The 25,482-nt window shown below is 37.2% G+C and overlaps 1 protein-coding gene across 1 annotated transcript; it reads right to left on the minus strand.

Annotated features, from left to right (window-relative positions):
• Nucleotides 1–21,380: 21,380 nt before the first annotated feature.
• On the minus strand, nt 21,381–25,003 carry LOC102225045 (homeobox protein Hox-D9b-like). Its single transcript, XM_005811574.2, has 2 exons — nt 24,210–25,003; nt 21,381–22,862 (listed from the first exon to the last, which is right to left on the minus strand). The coding sequence occupies exons 1-2, from the start codon at nt 24,904–24,906 to the stop codon at nt 22,618–22,620; spliced, it is 942 nt and encodes a 313-aa protein (XP_005811631.1). The 5' UTR covers nt 24,907–25,003; the 3' UTR covers nt 21,381–22,617.
• Between the last annotated feature and the right edge of the window lie 479 nt (nt 25,004–25,482).

Genomic DNA, 25,482 nt, shown 5'->3' on the forward strand with positions numbered 1-25,482 from the left:
TAGAAAAACTCACCTTTGCATTTGGAAATCGACTAAAAATTCAGGTTTTATTCCTCTTAAAAACTCAAGAGCGTCACTTGGCAGCAGGTCTGATGACACAGCCAGTAACTATGAAACAGCTTAATTAAGGAAAACCTGGCTGGAGGATGAACGCAGCCCAGCATGTAATGCATATGAAAGTTGAGCTCAGCATGTAATGCATATGAAAGTTGAGCTGATATCTCTGTGAAGGTTATCGATCTGATGAGTCATCAGCCCAAATAGGCTCATAACGATCAGATTTGCCTTGCTTAATTTTTATCAGCTTGAACAAATCTGTTTCATATTTATAGCCACATACAATCAAGAATGTAATTTAAATTTTATATTGCCTTGCAAAAGTATTCACACAGTTTTTCTCATTGTGCCATAGTGTCAAAGTGTTCGACGATTCATCTTGAAAACTATTACACATGGGTCCCATTTATATTTTTTTTCTTGACAGGGACCATGTGGAATAAAGTGGTCAAATGGATTCAAAATGAAACTTTTCAGTCTAAATGACATCACACTATTCCACATAGTGGTGGTATCATGCTGTGGGGTGGTTTTCTTCATCAGGGACAGGGCAGCTGGAGAGAGTACACAACAAACCTGAAAGAAAATCTGTTAGAAAAATACTGGAAACTAGACTGAAGCTCCACCTTCCAACAGGACAATGAGCATAAACACACAGTCAGTTCAACACCAGCTGTTTCCATCCAACTGTCATGTCAATTTTGAGTGAACTTTTAAAATGATGCAAAAAAGAAACAAAAGAAAGTGTGACGTAGTTTCCATCTACTTGCTTGGAGCGACCATCTACACAAAATGGAGTTTCATCAGCTATTGATGTAAAACATGGTTGTAACAAATAGAGATTGCAAGCTAGCATGGAGCACACATGTCAAAATGTTGAGGTTTTCAGAAATGTGTTGCTGTCAGGGAAGCTGTAATTGTTCTGTCATGTCAAGCAGTTTTGGTGAACTGATCATCTTAGTTCCAGGAAGAACTAAGATGATCAGTCACGTGAAGTAAATGTTCGTTGCATCATAACTTTTTCAGCAGATGTTCTTCCATCTCCCCTTTAGCTCATTAACTTCTTTTTCAGAAAAGAATAAAAACATTTCTGCAAAATTGAGAAAAAAAGTTCTGATGCAATATTTCAAAATTTGCATAAAAAACTTTGATGGAAACACAGTTAATATAATAGTTCAGCTCAAGTTGTGTCAAAGTATCCTAAAGTCCACACCAAAATTTAGACTGAGTTGGGAAGAATTAAAAACAATTTTGTGTTGTTATCCTTCCACTCTTACAAATTTGGAGGATTTTAAAAAGAAGTATGATTATGAATAGTTTTGAACCTTTTACAAAATCGCTGTATGTGTGAGTCAGTAAACGGAAATGATTTAGTTTGCGGAACTCGACTGATGTTTTTTTTATGAAGACTTAAATAAGTCGACCAAAATGCCACAAGAAATTTGATCTGGTAGCAAAATCCCATTTTTCATGGTGAAAAAACATGCAGCTCAATTTGTGTAAAGCAACATGACAGCTTTATGTTCCTGTCATCTAAAGAACACAAGGCATCATCTAAGCCTTACCCAACACCCAAGCAGATTTATGTCATGCAGAGGATTTCTGAGTCCTAGCAGATGAAAGAGAGATGTGGGGAAGGATGAGCGCCTTTGGCCAGGCAGCAGCGCGGCAAACACTCGTCCCTTTTCCTTCCTGTCACAGATTCTGATGGATGGCTAGTCATCGCCCATAGACTCCCCTAGAACCCAATCTGTGACCAGGGCTGCTCCACACACATTCGGTTCTACAGGGTATATATAGGCGAAGGATCTGTTCATGGCTGGCTGCTGATGGCTCCTTGTGTTCTTCTTGTAGAGATTTCTAGTAATTTGTCATGACTCAGCGGTTTTATAAACCCAGAAGATATTCTGCCTCTGGAAACATTAAAACTACAAAACTTCCATTTTATAGACATTCCTGCTGCTCAACGTCTTCAGGAGATTTATAAAAACCACCGGTGACATCTTTTGACATGTCACCACTGGTGACATCTCATAACTTGCATGCATGTTGCAATACCTCATTAATAGGACATACGCCATTAATTATGATATATGTTTAATAACTGTAAACCAGTTAGACTGTTAAATCTGACTGCAAGAAAGTTGAAGAAGGATTTACAGATGGCAGTGGAAAAAAGGAAGCAGGAGCTCATCTCCCATCAACACAGACAGGAGGAGTTGGTTCTGCTCCATCATGCCTTAAAGGACCGACAGCGACTGCTAGAAGGTGTATGGCCGACATAAATAATCCTGTATTTGTAGGGAACTCTTTTGGTCTCATTGGTATTCATTTCACCATGTTGTTGACTTTAGTTTACAACAATGAATACTTCAGGTACTCCAGATGCCTTTGATTTGCTCCAACACAAATTATGCTGCTCATTCCTCACAGATTTTTATGTCCTAAGACGTTCTGCACTTTAGAGGTGGAGAAATGTTCCATTAAAAAGTGTTGACACACTCAACTTATTCAGATTGTCCAACAAAATTTTATATCAGACCAACTGGTTAAATATGAAGAATCCAATTATGGGGTTATTTTTGTTAATGGAAAAAAGCTTTTCAAACCCACTTAAGTCCATGTTGAGCCACTGATGGTTGGTACAGCACGAACAGCCTGTTAGAAGGTCAAGAAAACACCTTGATTTGATACAAGGCTGAGCTCTGACTAGGACCTTCCCTTGAAACCATTTTGGAGTCATTCAGAGGCGGACTTGTTGAGGTTTTGATCAATGCCTTGCTGTGTAACTCTTTACTTTATGGCCACAAACTAAAGAGTTCCTCAAACTTTTCAGTGAGAGGACAGAAGCAAGTTCCAGGTCCAGAGCCTGCCAAACCTTTCCAGACCATCACACTACCACTGACATGTGGGACTACTGTTTCATGATTGCTTTCTGAAGTACAGTTAGATTTTATATCAGGCAAGACAAACCTTCCAGAATTATTCTGCTTCTGTTTCATCAGTCCACATGTTCCCCAAACGTCTTAAGCATCATCAACATGTTTTTGGCTAAATCAAGACAAATCTGTTCTTGTGAATTTTTCTGGAATAAATAAAATATATTCATTCATTCACTCCAATCAGCAGTGGTTTTCACCTCATAACTTGCATGCATGTTGCTCTAAAACATTGACTTTGAGAGCAGAGGATTCCTCTTTCACCTCAAGGATGGAGAAAATTTTCTTGATTCTCCTGAACTCACCATAAAAAGGCCTGGATTTGGCAAGTGAAACAGAACCACATCACTAACTGGGCTTCCATTACAAACCATTACAAACATACACAAAACTTTGTTGATATTCTGCTAAAGTTAAAAAAAACACACAACTTTGCAATTGTGGTGTTTGAATTAAATCATATAAATAAGTTTGTTCATGTGACAAGTCATTTAAAGAACCACCATCCTCCTACCACTTCCGGTTGTCTTCTTCATCTTTTCTGTTTGCAGTTAACATCTACTGTTGATCACATGACTCATGATGTGAGGAAAGAGTTTGCATTGCAGTTTTACAAAATACACCAATTTTGATATGGCCAAAAAACCCACATCCTAGTTCCAAAACTTTTTATTGAGAAAAGAGCTTCTTTCCAAAACTACATGTTTCTATTGAGCAAATTTATTTTCAAAATGTCAAATTGGGCAATTTATGGTTAATACCAGATTTAACTAGTTAACTAGATAACCAGTTATCCAGGAGGGTATCTATATAGGAAAATGATGTTTCTTTCTTGCTTAATAAATAAATAATTATTTAAAAACTTTTATATATATACAGTACAGACCAAAAGTTTGGACACACCTTTTAATTCAATGAGTTTCCTTTATTTTCATGACTATTGACATAGTAGATTCACACTGAAGGCATCAAAACTATGAATAACACATGTGGAAATATGCACTAAACAAAAAAGTGTAAAACAACTGAAAATACCCCTTATATTCTAGTTTCTTCAAAGTAGCAACCTTTTGCTGTGATTACTGCTTTGCACACACTCTGCATTTTCTTGATGAGCTTCAAGAGGTCGTCACCTGAAATGGTTTTCACTTCATAGGTGTGCCCTGTCAGGTTAATAAGTGGGATTTCTTGCCTTATAAATAGTCATGAAAATAAAGAAAACCCATTAAACTAGAAAGGTATGTCCAAACTTTTGGTCTGTACTGTATATATATATATATATATATATATATATATATATATATATATATATATATATATATATATATATATATATATATATATATATATATATATATATATATATATATATATATATATATATATACCAAAAAGTTTGGACTCAACTGTGTGTCCAAACTTTTGGTCTGTACTGTATATACTGATCTATTTGTATTTGATGACGTGAACCTGAGACAATGTGCGGTGTCCCAGAGAAGCACAGACTGAGAAAAATCTAGAAGGGTGCCAATAGTTTTTCAAACTGCTTTTCTTGAGAGAGGCAGGGAGGACTGGTTCCTGGTCAGAGTTGCTGGTAAATACGCAGAAAGCTGCTGGTGGTCTCTTCCAAGCCTGGCCTGTGTGGGCCTTAGTCTGGACACGGAGGGGGATCTCAGCACCCAACAGGATTTTAGCCCCCAGGGTGAAACTTGACTTCCCATTCAGATCCTGCCGCTCGTGATGGTTCCCAGCTTCCATAAATGTTTATGGCTCAACATCTGACATGAGCTGAAAGCTCTGAATAAGTTTTAATCAAAGCTGTCTGAATCAAAGTTTATAAAAGCACGCTGACTATTGGTATTGTCGTGCAGACTGTTTCTGCTTAAAAGCCTATACATAAAACAATCAATTATAGAGCCCATGTAATACATATGTAAATAATCACCAAAGTGTTGATTTTGAATCAATATATGGCTCCATCCAGCCTCTTTGCTATCATTATTCACAGACAGAGCAGGGCTATTATGAATCGTATGGACAGTTATATAGTTCTCAATGTTTGTGACACGTTCTGGTCAAGATGCCATTGGAAATTTATGTTCCCATTTCTTGCCCTGGGCAATTTTCTCTTCTTTCACAGACATTTATTCTGTAGCTGTTTACATGTCACACTAAGTTCCCATGTCTGCTTGAATAAGCAGTTGGTGAAAACTGTATCAGAACCATTTGTTGGTCCAAAGTGATAAAAAGGTGGGTAGTGTGTTGCTAAACTTTGAGTAAAGCTTGATTATTTTAACATTATGCAGAAAAAGCTCCTCCACATTAAAACATCGATAGACATAGTTTCACTTTTCAAGCATATTTTCAGAAACACAAAAAATTGCAGGGTTTTTCCTCAATGGTGCTGAGAAGGAGCATTGAACGCTGGTGATTAGTTTTAACCAAACACTGGTTCTAAAATTGTGACCCGGTTTGTTGGCTTACAGAAGAAGAAGACTTGATCCTTTTTCACGGGATGCCATTTTGAACTATGTGACATCCTCTCAGATTGTCATGAATCTCTTCCACAAGAAGACGTGAGGAATGGTAACAGTGAGACAATCATATATGAGAACAGCAATTATAGTGGGGTGTGTTAATGAGTATAGCTCACGGTAGAGAACGAGTTTGTCCACCAAATTTAAATTAATTAAATGAAGTCAATAGTACAAGCCAAAGGTTGTAAATTAGTATCAGTCATAAGTAAACAAAATGATTTGCTATTTGATTTCAGTTTTTTTTTTATTATTTCAACTAATCTAATTTCTTCCTTATTTAGTAATCCATAAATTGCTCTATTGAAACCATTCATTGGTAACCTTAAAGTTTGACATAGACACTTTAAACAAACTCCACCCTAACCCAAAGGTTTGTATATAAGTTAGTGGCAGTTTTATAATATGGCTCTAAGTCCAGAGAGACAAGGCATCAAACTATAGGATTAACTATACAGCATAATAAAGATAACTGTCAGTCTAGCAGAAGAAGAGAAACATTAACCCTATTGATTCTGTGGAAAGCAAAAGGTAGTGGATCCCCGCCTAATCGCCGCTCAGTATTTACAAATTTACCTATTTGTGTATTTTTACCACCTAAACATATTGCTATATGTTTTCATATTTAAGATATTACAAAGAAATTGCAGCTTGGGAAGCTGAAATATCTGGACACTACCTGACATGTTCCTAACTTCTGCAAAGCAGCCAATCAAAGAGCACCATTTACTTTCCTTGTCATTTGGCTGTACCTCCAAAGAGCAGAAATAAGGAAGATGCTAGCTTTTGGTAAGACGATTTCACATTATGGTATATTTGGTGTTTGAATTAGCGCTGAGAGGGTTTCATGGGATTCATGGATTCTAGCTGTTCGTGGCCCCTAACCGCTGCCTCTATCAGGTTCCTCTGAACACATTATACTAATTAATGTCAGAAATATACAATCCAAACTAAATAATGTGTAATACCGAGCGACTTGAGGTCATGACTGTACATGGTGATATCGGCCTCTGACTCTGATTGGCCAGTTCTGTAAAATACAATTTCAGTTTTTCTTTTCTTCTAAGAATGAACCAAATTTCATCATTCCAAAGTTTTGAGCTCCAAAAACTGTTTATCTATTCCTTACAATCCTTCTTGAAGGGTTAGGGTTAGTTCGTAGTTGATAGTTCAGATGAGAAATGAAGCTTCACTTTTTTTTTTCTTTTGCAGATACACCCCCCCTCCCACCCCCCCCACACCCCACACACACACACACCCACACCCACACACAAATCTCCTTTCAGTTTTAACTATTAGAATACACAAAAAGGTTCATTTTTCAGGATTCTTCTAGCCTCAGAGTCTCGGTTAAATGGAGAGTCATTAGCTGATCGCACCTCCTGAATGGAGTTTGAACCTTTTTGGAGGCAAACAACAACATGAGCGGAGGGGAGCGACGCTTCGCTGTTTCAAAGAGCATTCTTCTGTAAGAATGTAGCCTAGCTGCCGGCAGGTCAGCCGCAGGGTCAGGCAGAATCGTTGACCGCTGCTTCACCGTTTCATTAGTCCTCAGACCGCCGGACAGGCCACCGCGGGAGGAGGACGGGGTGGGTGGAGGGGAGCCACGCAGAGTTCACGCGGCCTGCGGGAGTCGCGAGCCCATTGTTCCGCGCGGGTTTGGACGATTGTTGTGCAAAAAGCGACATTAAAGACCCAACCTGCACCAATTCGCTTTTAGATTTGATATCAAATTCTGATTATTTTAATCCACACGATTCGCTCGTTTCTGCAGAGATCTCCTGCCGTGAATTGATTTAATCTAAACGTATTAATTACCGTCACGCCATTGTCACCAATCTCCTCTCATGATTTAGCCTCTGTGATTATCTGTTTCTTTCTTTGAGGCTTCTGCAAACCTCCGCATCTGGTCAGAAATAAATCTCTGAATACAATAAAACCAAACCAAAACAACCACAAAAACAGGAGCTGCAATGACCGGAAACGTACGTGTTCTCCGCAAAAGGTTGGAAATAAATTCACCTCTGATCCCAGTCAGGGGAAGAGAGAAGAGAGAGAAAGAAAGAAAGACACAGAGAGAGGGAGAGAGAGAGAGAATCGCATTCAGTTGTGGCTTTTCTTTCTGGGGTCGTTTCACTTTTTCATTTTAGACAGGCTGACCGCCGGCTCACCCCTCCACCCACGGCCCGCTCCCGGGTCAAAGCCGAGCTGGATGCTCCTTTAACCCGGTTTAGACATTAACTGCGACCTCCAGGCTCTGCGGAGCCGCAACGCGCCGTCTCAGGCGGAGCGGAGTGGGCGCACAGTCAGATCCAGGCACCGACAATGACATGGATTTAATTTCATTAAAAAATAAACTTTGAACTCTTATGGATCAAAATTCTACTCACCTAAGCAGTGTAAATATTACCGAGTGTCCCGTTTGGGTGAAAATAAAACGAATCATCATAAGAGAACAGAAATCTATTTCAGTTTTCTGGTTATCTTTTATCCTCCGGAATATTAAAAGGACACAATTAATCAGGAAATCAAACAAAGCAGCCTGGTGCAGGAGATTTGCCTCAGGCGCCTAAATCAGCGGATCTGAGTGTTAATAAAAGTCCGCTGAGTGATGAAGAGGCTTTATGGCCTCATATTGGGAAAAAAATAAATAAAATAAACGCAAAAAACTAGTTCAGTTGAATTTCTATAAGAGTAAATGTTTCAGCCCATTTTCTGCAGCGAACAAATTAAATCCTTGTTTAGTGTAAAAATTAAAACTATTAATTGGTTATTGTGACTTTTTTTATACATACAGAACAGTTCTTACTATTATTTCCTGCAGGTTTGATGAGACATTTTTCACCTTTTACTAAAACTGCGTGTAACACAAATGTAAAAAGTCAACATATTTTTCCCTTATAAACATTCTAAATAACTGAACATGGTCTTAATGCTGCTAAGCTGAAAATCTGATTTAAAAACCAAACCAGGTTTTTTTGGATTTTAAATCCAAACAGTAAAAATGTTTTACAGCACAAATAGAAAAAACTGATTATTGCCTTATTGAGTCGACCAAAAGAATCGAAGGTTTCAGAAAGAAACCGGAGCTGCATTCACATGAGAATATTCTAGATCTGCTGACAGCATTTTTAAAATAAAGCTACAATAGTTTTCACCCTTTATTTAAAGGGTGAATTTTTCACAGATATACAGAAATTTTTCTGTCTATCCTGAATTTTTTTTCTTTTTATTATGAATTAATAAAGAAATATTGGCTTTTTTGACGACACTCTAAAAATAATTTATTTAATTTACAATTGTTCTTTTTAATTTTTTTAATTTTTATATCTTATAGAATTCTATATCCTACATGTTATTACTCGGTCCATTTATTAAAAGCTCTTGTTTTACTAGGTGTTTTTTACTAGGTGTTCTTCTGTTGAACGCGCATGCTCTGTTGGCACGGAGTTTTGATCTGCATCATTTGTATGAAAGATGCGACATGAAAAAATTATTAATTTACTTAAATAAAAATTTGTTATTTCATTACCTATTTTAGCAATGCAGGGCCTTTTAAAGAGAGCTGGTGTATTCTAATCTCTGTTAAAATTGATAAATAACAGTTTTATTTTATAAAAATAAGTTTTTAATAATTTAAGAAATTATTGAATTTTAGGGTTAGGGTAGGGAAAGGTTTTTTTTCTTTTCTTAGAATCTAAAAATCAGATTTCTTCTAAACTAACAACAAACAGCGCTGTGGTTATCGGAAGCAGTAAACACACTGAATCATAACGTCTACATCTCTGTCACTTTATTCTATTTTTTCAACTTCAGCTCAACTTCCGGTTTGATTCATTTACACGAGGAGATTCTGGACTACAGGTGGATTTCTGAACCGTCTCACATCTACAGTGAGGGGATTCCCTCGGCCTTTACTTTAGTGCTGAGGAACACCCCCACTCAACACACACACACGCACGCACACCCCCGCACACACACCCCGACCCCCCCACCCCCACACACACATATATACACACTTCACACATCCATCCTCCCTCCTTTTTTGACGCAGTTATAACTTTATATCTGCGTCAAATATGAAAACTAGACGCATGTTACTTACTCGCTCTATCCAGATCTCGCGTTAAAACACGTTGGCTTCTGTTTAACAGGGGGTGAAAGAGATGGAAAAAAGAAAGAAAATCCCGCTTTGGAAGCAGATCGAAGCCGATCAGTAGATCGTCTCCGCAGAGATCCAGAGCGCCGCATTCTGTTGATTTGGGGCAACTATCTGCCACTGTCCCATCTGGCCGCCGCTCTGCTTTTCTCTCTGTGTTATATTTTGGGGCTTGTCAACGGCAGCAATAAAACACACTTTATTACCATCACGTGTTCCGCCTTTTTCCCCCCAGCTCCCACATGGGTTCATAAATTATTAGGGTCCTGCACCGAGAGCCACTTTATTCGATAATGGCGCCAAAGAAAAAAAAAAAAGAGGGAACAGACCTTTAATCACTGGGGGGAGGGGGGGCTGTGCTCTGGATAATTACCAATCTGGGCTCTATTTTAGTAACAATCATTCTCCCCTCTTTATGCCTCATTCCTCAGTTTGTTTTATCTCCAATATTTGATACAGATGGCTTCTTTAACTGAATGAAATTAAGTTTTTTTTTCTGTCAATCGGATATTTATGCACCACAGGTTTTGCTCCTAAGACAAGCAGAAACTGGACGCTGTTTGCATTTTTCCGGATGTGTCTGGAATGCGGTCAGGAGCATTTGTTTCCTGCTTTGAGTTCCGTAAATGGGGAGCAATAAAACCATAAACAAGCTCTGTAAAAACACACCAGTGGGTCCCTCTCTCTCTCTTTCTCTACCCCACCCCTTTCTCTCTGTGTGTATGTGTGTGTGTCACTGTGTCAAACTGGACACCGCTTTGCTTGCTTTAGCAGGGACTCCCAAAATGCTGGGGGTGGTCTGCTAAAACAAGACAGGCAAAAGTCTCAAACATCAAACACCTGATGATTCACCCGCTTCGGTTATAAATACACACTTTATGCTTCCCAAATCTTCAGCAATCGATCAAAACGCAGTGATAAATTAAATGAAAGCAAATATTTGTATGAATGAAAAATGCGATTTCTGCAGAGATGCACACGCAGAGAAACCTATAGACGAGAGTTCTGGGCGGCTGGAGGCAGCAGACTCTGTTCGGTGCATTCAAGGTAATATGGGAGAAGCCTCCCCTGACCTCTGAGCAGGCCCAGCTGGAGGTAAATATGGAGCCTTGATCGGAGTCTGAGCCACAAGCTGGACAGCGGCAAACGATCGTTGAGTCTAGCGCGCCATCTAGTGTTAATGAAATACATCGGGGTTTTTTTGTCGTCTTACTTGAAGTTCTTGCAAAAGTTCGTCCTATTTATACGCACTTTTCAATAAATTACAGCATAATTGAAGAGTCATTTATCTTAAGAAATTCTTTTAAAAAGTGAAATCCATATATCATGACACAGTCATACCTTTCTGTTTATTTTGATGAATATCTCAGCAAACTAATAATCCAGATTCTGTTTCTGGCCAAAATAGAAAATGTGACCTGTGTCTAAAACCAATGAGGAATGTCTTTCTGATACATAAATGTCATGTTTTGGCTGGAGCAGTCATCAGATTCACTGCTAACTTAACAGGTCGCCATGGAGATCATCCACAACCAGGTTATAAGCCACAAAAGATGATTGGAAAAGGTGCTGGATGTTTACAGAATGCTGCATTTTTACACTCCACTAATCTGGAACAAACTTCCAGAAAACTGCAAACAGCCAAATCACTGAGTTCCTTTAACTGAAGGCTGAAAACTGTCATTGTCAGAGTTCCTCTTGATTCATAATAACTGAACTTTGATCAATATAGTTGATTTGTTTGGTAATTTTAATGAGGCCATTTGAAAAAATGTCATGTTTATTGCTGCGTCATAGTTGGTGACTGCATTATTTTTTCACGGTGTAAAGAACTTTGAACTTGACTTGTATTTTATAAAAAATTATGAAAAGTTTAGTGCAAGAAAAAAGTGGAGAATGAAGAGAGGCAGAAGCTATATTGATAGACACCACTTTGAGAGGTTTGAAAAGCAAAGGCCACTCAAGAATTCAAGTGAATTGAATGAGATGTAGACAGCTGCTGAGGTCAGAGCTCCGACACCCAGACGCTTTCAGGACACGGCGACTAAAATGGAAATTTCCTTTGTCGAGAGGAATTTATGCAAACGCAAACTTGACCGTAATGAGTAGATTCACTGTGGAAAAAAAAACAATGTGCAATCAAAATACTATTTTTATTTGTTTCATGAAATCTTATGTCCTGATAAGCTTCATTTAGGGCTGTAAGCCAAAATTAGCAGGACTGCTAATGCTAACTTTCAAGTATTTAGCAGTCGTGCTAAATGCTTGAAATATGTCTGGGTAAGGAGATTTTAAGAATGTTTTTGAAATATCTAAGCATTTCAATTCAAATTTATTTCTTCAAGGACTGCAGATGTTACAGACAGAGCAACCGTTGCTTTTACTTAGGTTTTCTAGCAACAAGCTAATTTGCAAAACCAGTCCCTGGTCACAGTTTTATTAAAAGACATAAATAAATTCCTTTTGTAAATTTTTTTCTGCATGTCTTTTTCAGAAATTGACATAAATGAACTTTTTTTTTAAATCTATGTTTTAAAGTGCTGGTGCCATCCCATGACAGATATCCCCTGGGCAGTCAGCACATATCAGAAAAACACCACTGACTGTAACACCCATCACGTGTTTACTCTGGTGATCTAGTTTATATAAAAAAGTTTATGTAAAAATGAAACTCATTCCTATTGGTTCATTCAGCTCTTGTTTCATAATTTATGAATAAACCCTACGGAGGCCCTAAGGAATACCCAAGGGGAAAAAATTGTTTTCTCATGAGAACCTGACACTTTCTGGTGTGCACAAATTATGCACAGGAGAAACTTTATTTTTTATTTTTGCAGGCTTCTATCCTGGCTAAACTTTATATTTCAATAATGATTATTTTTCTTTTAAAACAAAGAGGCATTTTATTTATATATGTTGCAGAAATATTTACTGGTAATAACAAAACATAACCAGCGATGCATGATGTCCACTTTGATGGACAGACGTTTAACTTCTTCTAAGGTGAAGTCACTACTTGTAACTTGTAACTTGTAGCTAGGTGGCAGTGTGGAATCACTCACTGGAGCCATAATGAAGAAGTTAATTTGCTCATCCACACATACAAGAAAATGTTTTTTTTTTTTAAAGAACTGTCTGTGGTAATGGCACCATTTATGAGTTATTTAGTCTTGGAAAGTGTGTCAGGATGTATTTAAAAAGAAAGTGGCAGATTACTGGATGTCTGGTTTTTACATTTATTTTAAAGTTTTACCTGATGAGGAAGTCAGCTGATTTTGGTCATGTAGATCCTAAAGAAAAAAATAATCAAACATTTTAGAATGGTACCTAAATTAAGAACTTGCCTGAAAACAGAAAAGCAATAACAGGAATATCCAAACAGCATATTTCGTTTTTTTTGTAACATCATTTAATCAGAACAAATCAACTGGATGAGATCCAGCTCAATCTGAGGTCTTTCCTCTGACTTTCAGTTTCACCCAGATGTGATTTACACAAAAACACAAAAAAGCCTTTCAGCACACATTGCTGGGATTCTTTTTCCTTCTGATTTATCACTCACCTCTTTGGTTGCACCACTGTCTCCCTAGCTTCTCTTTGTTTCTTTGTTTCTCTCATACACATCTGCTTCCCTCTACCTATGGAGACGATCCACAGAAACACGTCGCTCATGCCTTTACCAACAGCCATCACCCTAACAACCGTAGTCCAGATTAAAACCATGTTTAGCCTTCAGAAATACTTACAGGACAACAGTTTGGTCTACATTTGTGTGTGAGGCCATCATCAGTTGGTATCCCACCTTTCTTTAGATCTCCATCAGGATACAGAAGCTCTCTCTGTCTCTTTCACTCTCTCTCTCTCACACACACACACATACTCAGATTCTGTGCCGCATTGCAGTGGGTTGTAAATACTGAGTGGCAGTTGAGCTCGACTGAGCAGCACCAGTGAAATACTGTCTTTGTTTCTCTGCATTCTCCCTCCCTCTGCTGCCCTTGTCAGAAAGGAAACAAGAAACTAATGCAAAACTCCAAAAGAAACAAAAACAAAAGACGGGAAAAAAATACTGCATCTTTGTCTCTCCAACAGTTGAGCTTCCCTCGTAAAACAGAACGTCAATGAAAACTGAAACAGAGGAGGGAAAGCACTCCCAATCTGTCTGCTTTCTGTCCATCTGTCCAAGTGCATCTTATGGAGGAAGACTGTTACATTCATCTGCTTTGTGCCTTCAAGTCAACATTGACAGAGGAGAAACAGAAGATGACATGCAAAGCATCATAACATGTATGTGAACCTTTAGGAGTCATTTTCCTTTCTAAACATAAAAGTGAGTGTTTCAAATGTGGCACAGCACCTACACCTGTGCCACAATAAAGACAGGTGAAGGGCTATGACCTCATCAGCATCTGTTGCTAGGTTTCACAATCACACATTCACAAACATTATTTACTCATTCAGGATGAAGAATCATTTTATCTTAACTCATTGAACCATTTATATCACATATTTTAAACAATTAGTTGTACAGACAGAACTATTATAACTACAGTATACGTTTGCACATTTTATTCTTTTGAGGGTTTTCCGCTGCAAATGCAGGAGTGCAGTTCCACGGACCATGGAGGCCAATTTGCACACAAAATCTCAGAAACGCAATGCATACTGCAGAAATGTATCTGCGAACAGTTAGACCTAAAATATTTGTTTAAAAATAGCAAAATATCGGTACCTTATTTGATCACCATCAAGAATGGACTCCATTTTCCACAGCTGCAATCTGAGATCCAGATAACAGGCAATGAGTCAGAGCCTATGACAGATATAATAACATGTTTTTTAAGAGAACATTTACCACTGTGGGCACAGAGGAATGTAGACATGATAAATTACCTTTTTAACAGCTGCTTGAAAGGCTTAAAACTTCGTTTACGCAAAATTTTAACAAACAAAACAGGAACCTGTTTTATGTTTCGAACTAAAAGCAGTTAACAAATTAAGTATCCGCTGAGGAATAACACTGCCAACATGTTGATGAAAAACAACTAAAAGGAAAGAAATTTCTTACCGAGCGAGGAGACGCGTTGGTATTAGTAGGCACATTTCGCTGCTAGAGCGAGCGCGCGAGAAAAAAAAAAACCTGACCGCGAGGGAACGCGGGGCACGCGCACACATGACCGCCGGCGACCAATTGCTGTCTGCACTCGCTCGTAAAATGTTTTTTTATGAGCTGCTACTGTCAGGGAGGATGTGTGTGGAATGAGAAAGGTTTGGTGGTGGTCGGACATTTTTGGTTTCAGGGAAAATTACACACATCCGGGCTTCTGTCACTTACATTTTAATAACTGTTGTTCATAGATTTTATTCGTTGTTTTCCGTTTAGCTTACGCTACTATCCAGTACTGCCACATAACAATACTAATTTTGGACAAAATACAAACTAATTTTTACGTGACAAGAATATGTGCTATATAATTTCTTAACTCAAAATAATATATTTATTATATACTACCAAATATGAAAACCATGAGGATCATGGTGTTATTGCCTTTATTTAGCTAAAAATATTATAGTATTTAACATTTTTCAGCCTAAACCTTGAAGACTTTGAAAGTGAGGCCTGCTAATATTAATCCCAGCAACCTTTTGAACACATTTAGACATTTATGACTTCTTTTCAAAAACATTTTCATCTTGTTTAGAAGGAAAAGTTACTGTGAGGTAATACAACTAACCCTATACTAGATGTATAGTACATCTAGTAGGCTATATGGGTTAGTAACCCTATACTAACCCATATACAAATGCGTATAAAAAGTAGTTTCTTCGGGGGATACGCATTTGTAAAGTCAGCTGATATTGTAAGTTATAAAGAGCAGTTTCAGTCAAATCGAATTATATCATATTTAACAGTGAAACCTTATATTTCTTGTCAGCTTGCAAAATCATCAACTCTTTTTTCTTCACCAGATAAAAAAGATATATTCAAAGGGAATAAAACATTAAATGCCTTCTTGTTTCCAGTCTCGATTTTGGTATCCACATATTATGTTGGATTTATTGACGAACAGCTGATTAAGCAAAGCTGACATTTTCATGTATTCGTTCAATCATTTCTGGACAAAAACGAGGCAATATAGGAATTTATAATAAATATTAGGTTTAATAGATTTTTGAGCTTATTGTCGAAAGAATAATAAAGCACCCTCGAATAATGAAGTGTGGTTATGATTTTGATGTTTTCTCTGTATGTAGTCTCTAAGATCGCTAAGCGTAGGGGCCTCATCATTCCATTTGAAGAGGATCAGAAAAACGGAAATGCTGTTTTAGATTAACAAAACTGCAACATATATTCTGACATACAAAACTATTCTACAGCAATAATAGTGACAGTTCAAACTAAGCATTGTGTTTTTGCTTTTGACCGAAATGGAGCTTTCAGACGAGGGAACTATTGTTTGGCAGCGTAGATTTTTAGTTAGTTAATACTTAAAAATAAACAAAAATAGGTTTTTAATTTATTCTTTATTTTACTAATATTTTTTAAAGTAAATAAATGCATGAATCAGGTGTAACTAAAGCAATCCTCTCTCAAGAATGAGAACATATCCAAGATTAAATGAAGTGCTACATTCCCACCCTGTGGTCAGAATGTGTCACTACACGAAATTAATTTAATCTGTTGTTGCTGTTCACGGGTCTTCGAACAGAAATATTACCTCGTATTTTTTCAGCAATATGGTTTAAATTTAATATTTGTTTTTTAAATATATGTAATTCATTTTTGATATATGAAAACAAATATAACATATTTGTTACATATAACAAATATAACATATAACATATAACAAACAAATAACACACACTCACACATACACACACACGCCCACACATGCACGCGCGCACACGCACATGTTTGCGTGGCTGTCTTTGCGGGACTTTCCATTGACTTTCATTCATTTCTATAGCCTAACCCTAACCAAAACTCAATTCACACCTTTGTCCTAAATCTAACCCCTGACCCAAAAACAGCGTTTCCCCTTGTGGGGCCCAGGCTTCGGTCCTCACAAGGAACAGTGGGTCCCCACAACATATATATATATATATATATATATATATATATATATATATATATATATATATATATATATATATATATATATATATATATATATATAAACATATATATGTTTATACGCGTACATATTACGCGTTTATACGCGTACATACGCGTACATATTTAAACGCGTATATATACACGTTTATTTTATTTTATAAAAAAAATTTATAAAAAAAATTACACTCATAAATCTGTGAGTGGACTTTTGTACATTTATCGATGCAGAAACAGCTAAACGAATTGACTTAGTTCAGTTATTTTATAAGTCACTAAATGAATGAATGAATAAATAAATAAATTCGGGGAAATATAAAACCTTACCAAGTTTACGTAAGCCCAATTTAAATTTCTTGGTCTTTGTACACTTACGCTAAAGCACAACTTGTACAAACAGCGCGACGGAAATTAAATAATTTAAGAATGTTTAGGCAGAAAAGTTGTCGGGGGCAAATAGAGGTAATTTGTAATCTGGACTCACCTTCCTGGATTTTGTGTCTGTTTAAAGACGATCGGTGCTCGTCCATGCGGCGGTCAGACAATGACTTTAACATTTCTGGGGACATTTAAGCTGCGGAGAAAATGTCTCCAATAAAGTCATCTTGTCGAGCTGCCTGTCTGGCCTAAATGACTTTATGGTGCCTCGGTGAGTGCAGCTGTGTGTTGGGTTGACAGCAGTAGAGATGGGGGGCGGGGGAAAGTCACGTTTATTCTCCAAATGCAGCCTCGTTGTTGTTTTATGATCCTGCAGTAGCCTATAGGACGGGATTATATGGCAGCAATAAACGGGGGAAACTGGACTTTGACAAAACAACGAGACAGAAATGTGTCTTTGAGGGACAAAACCCAGAACACACATACGTGAGAGCATGGAATACCTTGACAATGGAATCTCTTTATAATTACAAACATGTTCATGAGGAGTGTTGCTCTAGAAAGCATGGAACGTGACACAGCTTTTATTTATCATGCAATAAAAGTGATGGAAATTTGGGGAAAAGTCAATATTCAATCCAGTTCTATTGTTTATGTCACCAAACCTTGGCCTAAATCAACAGTCATAATTTTTTTTAGTTCATTCTTTACAACGTCGTTCGAAGTTTTAGTTTTACTGTTGACTTCAGTTGATACAACATTGATTAATGTCAATTTATATTTCAATATTTAGATAACTTATGAAAAATTGTGTTCAAAACGTCCGAATCCATACAGTAGAAAATTTCCTAACATGTATATCAGCATATCAACTCAGATCAATCAATACCAAATACATGTAATTATTAACGATACAGTACCCCATACTGCATCAGTCTGAAGAGCATACAACAATGTTTTATGGAGGCAGAGCATCCTACAGAAATCTCTCTGGGTTCTCCCTGATTCATAAAGTCACCTGGTGTATGCTTAATGATAAGAACTTGTATGCGATCATCGTATAAAATGTTGATAAACCTTTAAAACCCATTTTGATAACTTGGCATTTAAAACAGTTCTGTAAATACCACAGCGGAGATGGGTTTGTTAGCAAGAACTGCAGTCCAGTTGTAGCATACTTTTTCGACGGGCTGTTTTTGATCCAAAAAGGAATTTTGAGTGTCTTTTATGAGTAATCAAAGGCAACAGAAGCCAGTGTTTCAAACCTCTTAAAAGAGATGCTTAGTGAAGTCAGAGGCTTAGATTTCACTAGCAAGTTTAACCTATTCCTAAACTTGTTAAACCATAAACCTTTGGTCAACTAGTGAGACATTTTAAAATTCCTTTCAAATATGGTGGCTTTCCACTTATTTCCCCGACAACCGCCACTCAGATGTGTCAAGTCTCTGAATTACAAAGCTGACCTTGCTAGCAAGTTATACATTGATAGTCGTGTTAAGTTTATTAAATTTAAATTTGTAAAATGCTAGTGAAATACTAGCTACATTTCAACACCGATTTAAAAAATCTTTGCTAAAGATGTGGCAAAGAATCAGGCGCAAATCTAGCACAGCTTGCTAGTAACCAATAAACATTGATTACTGCTGTTGGCTCTAGTACTGTCAAAAACTACACAAAACTGGACACAAGTCAACATGGTTTTGGTTTGTTTATTTGGGTGCAGTTTCTCTGCCATGCATTACTATCCCTATCAGCCTTGGAGCTGCTGGATGCTGCATATGACAAATGAGAAAAACGGTTCCCATCATCTTCACTTAGATGAGTTCCATTAGGTGTTTTTTAACTACAAAATAAGTTGATGCAGTTATAATTTAGTTTTTTAGCATTGTAATTACAAAAAAATATGTATAAAATAAAACGTAAACATAAATAAATTAAATATGCACTACTCAAAATCCCTGATAATCTCTTTTTTAATGTGAGGTGTAGTTAGTCCCTTAATTAACATTAAGAACAGCTTCTTGTGTTTCCATAAATAATAAAAAGGGTATATAAATGTACATAACTATGTTGTATGGTGGAATGATCAGTCTACTATAATTTATATTTTAAGCAAGAGAAATCAAATGTAGACCAGATTTTTAAAAGTAAAACTTATTTTTTCTCTCAAGAGCTCATGCCATCCACTGGCCGAATAGCACTCTAGGTGGTGAGCCATATTGTTCATATCAAAACTGAATCATTGTTATAGCAGCTCAACTTTTTTCTTAGAAAGCTAACAGAACCACAACAAAGAAATTGTAAATTAATAAAAGTTTATACTCAAAATTATTCACTACATAAAACTGATAGAAATAAATGAGATGAAACAGAGAGACAGATTTAATAAGATCATTATTGTGTTTTATTTAAAAAAAAAGCACAATGAGCAGCATATTTAAAGATGAAGGTCTTACTGATGGAACCTTCCAGTTAAATGAAAACAATTGCATTGCTTTGAGTCCACCTCTTCATCATGACAAAATATCTTTCACATAAATCTAGAATATATGGAAGAATTAGTCTGTCAAACACCAAGAGAATCCACTTTCATCGTCTTGCCTATACTCTTATTGTGCTGCTCTCGCTCCAACGTGACATCTAATCGACTCAAGCAAATAATCCCAGCTAGGGCTAAATGAAAATATTTGCTCTCGTATTTGACAGGATAATCCTTTCACTTCCAAAACAATCCTAATAATGTGATTATATCATACTTTATTGTCTAAATCTGAGAAATTGTGCGTGATTTTCCCATATATGGTAATCGCTGTAAACCATCGAACCCAAGTTGTAGGATTTTGTCTCGCCATGTAGCTTAGCAATGACTGGTGTGTGTTTGAGTGTGGAATAAAGGTATGACAACATATATCAACAACAGCATCAATGACAACAATACCAACGACAGTAACAACAAGGAAATATGCCCATGTAAGGCAACATGCACACTTTGGAAAAAATGAAACAGGGAAGGGTTTAAAGTTCTACTTCTGATTTTAAGGGAGACCAGCATTGGCTGTAACACTGAGGGAAAACCCATTTCCATTTACTAAGTGTGACACACACACTGATATACAAAATATACTTTCAACCGTTTTTAATAGCATTTTTCACTGCATTTCTATACAAAAATGTAGAAGTTTGACTATTTTTTGACAAATGAATCTTACAACTCAAGATATGCAGATGTTGTTTAACGCTGTCTTCAAAAACACACTTTGTTAAACATAGACAGACCTCTGTGTTTTTATGTCAATTGAGAACAATTTAAACCATTAAACAGTCTAATACAAAAAGTCATTTTGAAAACCTGGCTGCAGTTATTGTAATTCAGATAAAAGTGTTTCTTTTTGTACGCAGATGCCTTCCAGGCATCCTTGTTTTAAAGTTTCAGCTGTTAAACTCGTTTTTATTGGGCGACAGGTCAGAGTTTTTGCATCTCCTACATTGTATTCATAAACCAGCTGCAGACACATAGTTGATTATCTTTCAAAACAAAAACAATAAAAGCAATCTCATAGATGTTATATTTTTGTTGTCTGCATTTGAAACCAACACTGACGCTTAATGGATTTGCAAACCACAGCTTCTCAAATGAAAGCAGTCCTTCAGTGGTGCAGGACCAACAAAACAGGTTTGTATGCGTTATTGGCCAAGTGACCATGTAAGTCCCATGAATGTGAAAACATGGCAAGAATGAAAGGAAGCATAATATGATAACTCAAACACAGGGAATATTAAAATATTTCACAATTTGTCCAATAAATTGTCATCTTTGTTGCCTTGTATTACCTTATTATTTGTTTTTAAGGCCATTTTCCATCATCAGGCGGTGCTGATGCTCTGCTGGGACTAATTTTGGAGAGATGCCTTCAAGTAAGTGGTGTTTATATTCCTGCTGCACTAAACACCATTTTGCAAAGAGGGTGATAAATTCAGCATTAAATCGTGGTTGTATTTTTCCTGAAAAACAGTTTACATCAAGTCAAAAAATGCTTCAAGTGTTTCCAGTTGTAGACATGAGAGATAGTGCCTTACAAAGCTTAAACTTTAATGGTATTTCATCACAACCACTACAGAAAAGGCTTAGGGCCACCGAAAAAAAAAAAAAAAAGAATTCTGAGTTTAAAGTCAGAATTCTTTTTTTTTTTCGGTGGCCCTAGTCCTCTACGGTACAACCACACACTGCAGAGATTTGAATTGGGATTTCATGAGCTAGTCTGACACAAAGTGGCGCATCAATATGAAGGGGAATGGAAAATGATGGTGTTTAATATTTTTCACAAATGTAAATCTGAAAATGTGGCAGGAATTTGTACTCTGGACATCTGGAGAAAAGAAGACCCAAAGCATGACACAACCACCACCATGGGGATGTTTTTTTCTTTACCTGTTCCTTAGTCTTCTTCAGAGTTGCAAAACTTTGGTATGCCCCAAATACGAGTCATGTAGGCGCCACACTAGAGTGGGATCCAAAACGATGGCAGAGAATTACTTCTTGTCAGCATTTTCTGTATTTACCAGCTGTTGCATGAACAAATATGATAAATAACTGCCCCCATATGATGTCTGCCCACTCAGACATCATATTAGAGAAGGGCCAAAAAATGATTCTATCAATAAAATTTATTTTTGTGTTCGAAAATTTCAATTTAAAGAAAATCTGGATTATTTTCTATCAGTCCTCTTCCTTGTGTCTCCATAGTCCAGAATGATGCTATTTGTAATTGTTTTAAGAAAAAAAAGAGAAAAGGGGTAAAAAAAAAATCAAACTTGGTATGAAAAAAACTGAGATTTTAATTTTAAGATCTAAAAGGACTTGAAACAAATTCCTGCCTCTGTTTTCATACTTGCATTAACAAAACAAAACAAAACAAAACAAAACAAAACAAAACAAAACAAAACAAAACAAAACAAAAACAACAAAACAAAACAAAAAAACATGAAATTTGTCTTCAACTTCATAATTCTGCAATAATTTGTGTCAGTTTACCACAAATAAAATCAAATCTCATTGGATTAGACTAAAATCTATGTTTGTGGTTTGGAAAATTTCTGCAGTTAAAAATATTTCAACTTTAAGGTCAGACAGTTTTTGATTTTTTTTGTGTTAATTGTTACATATGTTTTTAATTCACATCAGATCCAGATTGTTTTCACAGTAAAACACATGGATGGGAGATTTCTGATGATTTAAAAATGAAGGCCTGATGGCAGTGAGGTGTTACAATGCATCCTGGTCTCCCCCGTCGCAGTTTTCAGGGCATCATGGGGCTCTGTGTTTTGTTTAATGAGCAAGCTTCAACACCTCTTCTCCTCTACATCCCCATCCCATGGGGGAGATAAAAACAAAGATAAAATATATTTATTTATATATATACTCATCCTACAGAGCTATCAGTCATTCATACTCCTCCTCTCCCGGATCATCAGCTTCTTCATCTTCATCCGCCTGTTCTGGAACCAGATTTTCACCTGTCTCTCTGTCAGATTTAAGAGTCCTGCCACCTCCAGGCGCCGGTCCCTTGTCAGGTACATGTTGTAGAGGAACTCCTTCTCCAGCTCCAGGGTTTGGTGCTTGGTGTAGGGGCACCTCTTTTTACGAGTGGATTTGGCGTGGATCCAGCTGGCTGATGGATTTTCTGTGAAGAGACAGGGCACGTTCTTTAGGCCACTCACGCTGTGGTGTTATTCCGTCTAGCTAGTGTGTGTTTGTCCACTGTGAGAAACTTTAAGAGCCTGCAACTTTTGTTTCCGTTAAAGAATGAAAAAGAAAGACAGGACAGAGCCTAAATAAATCACTTTTTCACCAAAGTTAGGAAGTTCAACTAGTGTTAAATGGAGTCAGATGTGTTAAGCAGTCCCTTAGTCCTTGAATAAGAGCCTTTTAGACCATCTTGAATCAGCAGCAAGTTTCAGGTTTTATTTCAGATGGACTTTATAAAAAAATATTTCATTTAACTGATTAAAATAAAATAAAAATGTATTCCCAAAACCTAGCCTGTGCTTATTTAACTAGAAATTTTAGTCATAAGTGTTTAATTTCTAAAATATTAAACACTGTCAAAATGTCAAGTTTGTCCTCCAGTATATTGTTTCTTTTTGTCATGGTAGTGGTTATTTTTATAATTTTATATATATTATTTCTTGTTTTTTTGAATGTTATAACTACTGGTAATACAATAATATAGTGTGCTGATTTTGCAGTGAAAAAAGGAACAAGGTCCTTAATTTAAGAATTAAAGATTCATAAATAAAATTGGAAAATAAATACAAAGACGCAGATGGAGCACCTAAACATAAAATTTAAAACTTATTCTACATAAATACTCGATAAACTGACTGAAATAAACGAAATTAAAACTGAATTAAATTGTTTAAACAACATCTTACGTTTTTAGGATGTTTCGATCTCATTTATTAACTTCTTTTACACGTCTACTAAATCTTAGTGCCTTCAATAAACATTTATTTATAAATTATATCTTTACTATTATATTTTTAACTTACATAAGGACAACACAGCAGCTAGATGTAGCCTTGGTCGTTGGCAGCAAAATAAAAAAAAAAAATAATAAAGTTAACTTTTAATTATATGTAACCTCTATGTCATAATCAGATATAAGAACACATTTAGCCTACTTAATATTTCAGAAACAGATAATAATACATATTTCAACCAAAAGCTTTGCATTTGCGGGCGAGAAACGCATTCAGTCAGAAAAAAAACTCTCCAAGTCAACCTGCTAATCCTTTAGTGACAAGCTGCTAAATAACAATAGCCCCTTAATTATTTTAATGGACTATAAACTTTTATATTTTAGCGTTTACAAGACGTTTATAGGCCTATAAAAGTTGGTCGCACTCACCTACAGACAGCCTCCCCCCACACCCCTTAGAAACACTCTCACACTCTTAGCCACACCTGTATATTGGCTCTTCTTACAGCTAATAAACATTCCTTCATTTCGGGTTAACGGCGTCTTTACCCGGGTCGAGCTGCTGCTGCTGTCGTGTATTTCTCTCCTCGTCCTCCTTCTTCGTCTCAGTCTTCCTCCCCGGCTCCTCCGCCGCCCCCAGCCGCTCCAAGACCACCTCTGCCGGGCTAGCGAAGCTGGACTCCTCGGCGCTGTCGCGGGACGGCGGCGAGCTCTCTGGTTTAACCGCGTCATAGGTGGGGCTGGGATTAGACAGTTCCCCTTGCGTGGGGAGACACGCGGAGAAACTGGGTGTAACCTGCGACAGAGCGGTCTCCGAGGCCGGGGTCACTCCTTCCCAGCAGCGGACGAACCTGCTGTCGGACGCTGCCGCGGACGCGAGGTGCTCAGCGTGAGTCTGAGCTTGTGGGCCGTAGTAAGAGTGGTGGTGGTTCAGGAGGGGGTGTGGATGAAAAAGTCCAGGGAGGGAAGCACCGGATGCGCTTTGCAGCTGGGAAGACGTCGGGGTGGAGATAGACGTGTTTGTCCAAGGAGAAAAGCCATTCAGACTCGCTTTGTTGGAAAAATTGGAAAAATCAGGGATGTGTGAGACCAGGGTCCCCTCCTCTTCCTGCTGCTCCTGCTCCGCTCCCCGGGTAGGCTTCGCGCACCCGGCCGTCGAACCCTGCAATCCGCCCGGGATAAAATGCGCACCGTACGCCTCCTCGGTTTGGACACCCATTATGGAATAATAATTCGTTAGCGACATGTTTATTTTATTATTTCAATAAAAAGACACTTAAGTGCGCCTGTAAAATCTTAGATGAGCTGGTATAGTGGCTTGCATCCTCCCCTAAAATGGTAGTATTTTTTTCTCCTGCCCTTACCGTCCTCTCGGCTGCCAATTGGTTACACTGCGGATCACATGATTAGACCGTATTCAGTCTGGATGGGGAATAAATCAAAGCATTCTTTTGTGTTCAGAAATGTAATATAAAACAGGCTACTGCAGATCTGACAGAATGTAGAATTCACATTTATGCAAATACAGCTACTGTTTCAAAGCCAAAAAAAATATGATTAAATAAATAAACTCCATAAAAAATAAAGTTTTAAGGCCTATAAGTTCTAAAATGAGCGCGTTGAGCCTCCGATAGGAGATTTTCTTTAAGCAAGATTAATGGAAATGTTATTCGTTGGAAGTAAATTCATTGATGCGTCAAGTTTACAGATAATATCCCCGGGTTTAAATACTTATGAGTTGGACCAATTTATATTTTGTTTATTGCTCAGTGAAATAACGTGTGCTATGAAATGGCGCTTTATAACATAAACGAACTTAAAC

This window comes from Xiphophorus maculatus, chromosome 22, assembly GCF_002775205.1.
Source record: "Xiphophorus maculatus strain JP 163 A chromosome 22, X_maculatus-5.0-male, whole genome shotgun sequence".
NCBI lineage: Eukaryota > Metazoa > Chordata > Actinopteri > Cyprinodontiformes > Poeciliidae > Xiphophorus > Xiphophorus maculatus.

Coding starts and splice junctions, on each gene's coding strand:
- LOC102225045 (XM_005811574.2), bottom strand. CDS start 24,906: ATGTCGCTAACGAATTATTATTCCATAATGGGTGTCCAAACCGAGGAG. Junction 22,863..24,209: donor GCAGCAGCAGCTCGACCCGG/GTAAAGACGCCG, acceptor GTCTCTTCACAG/AAAATCCATCAGCCAGCTGG.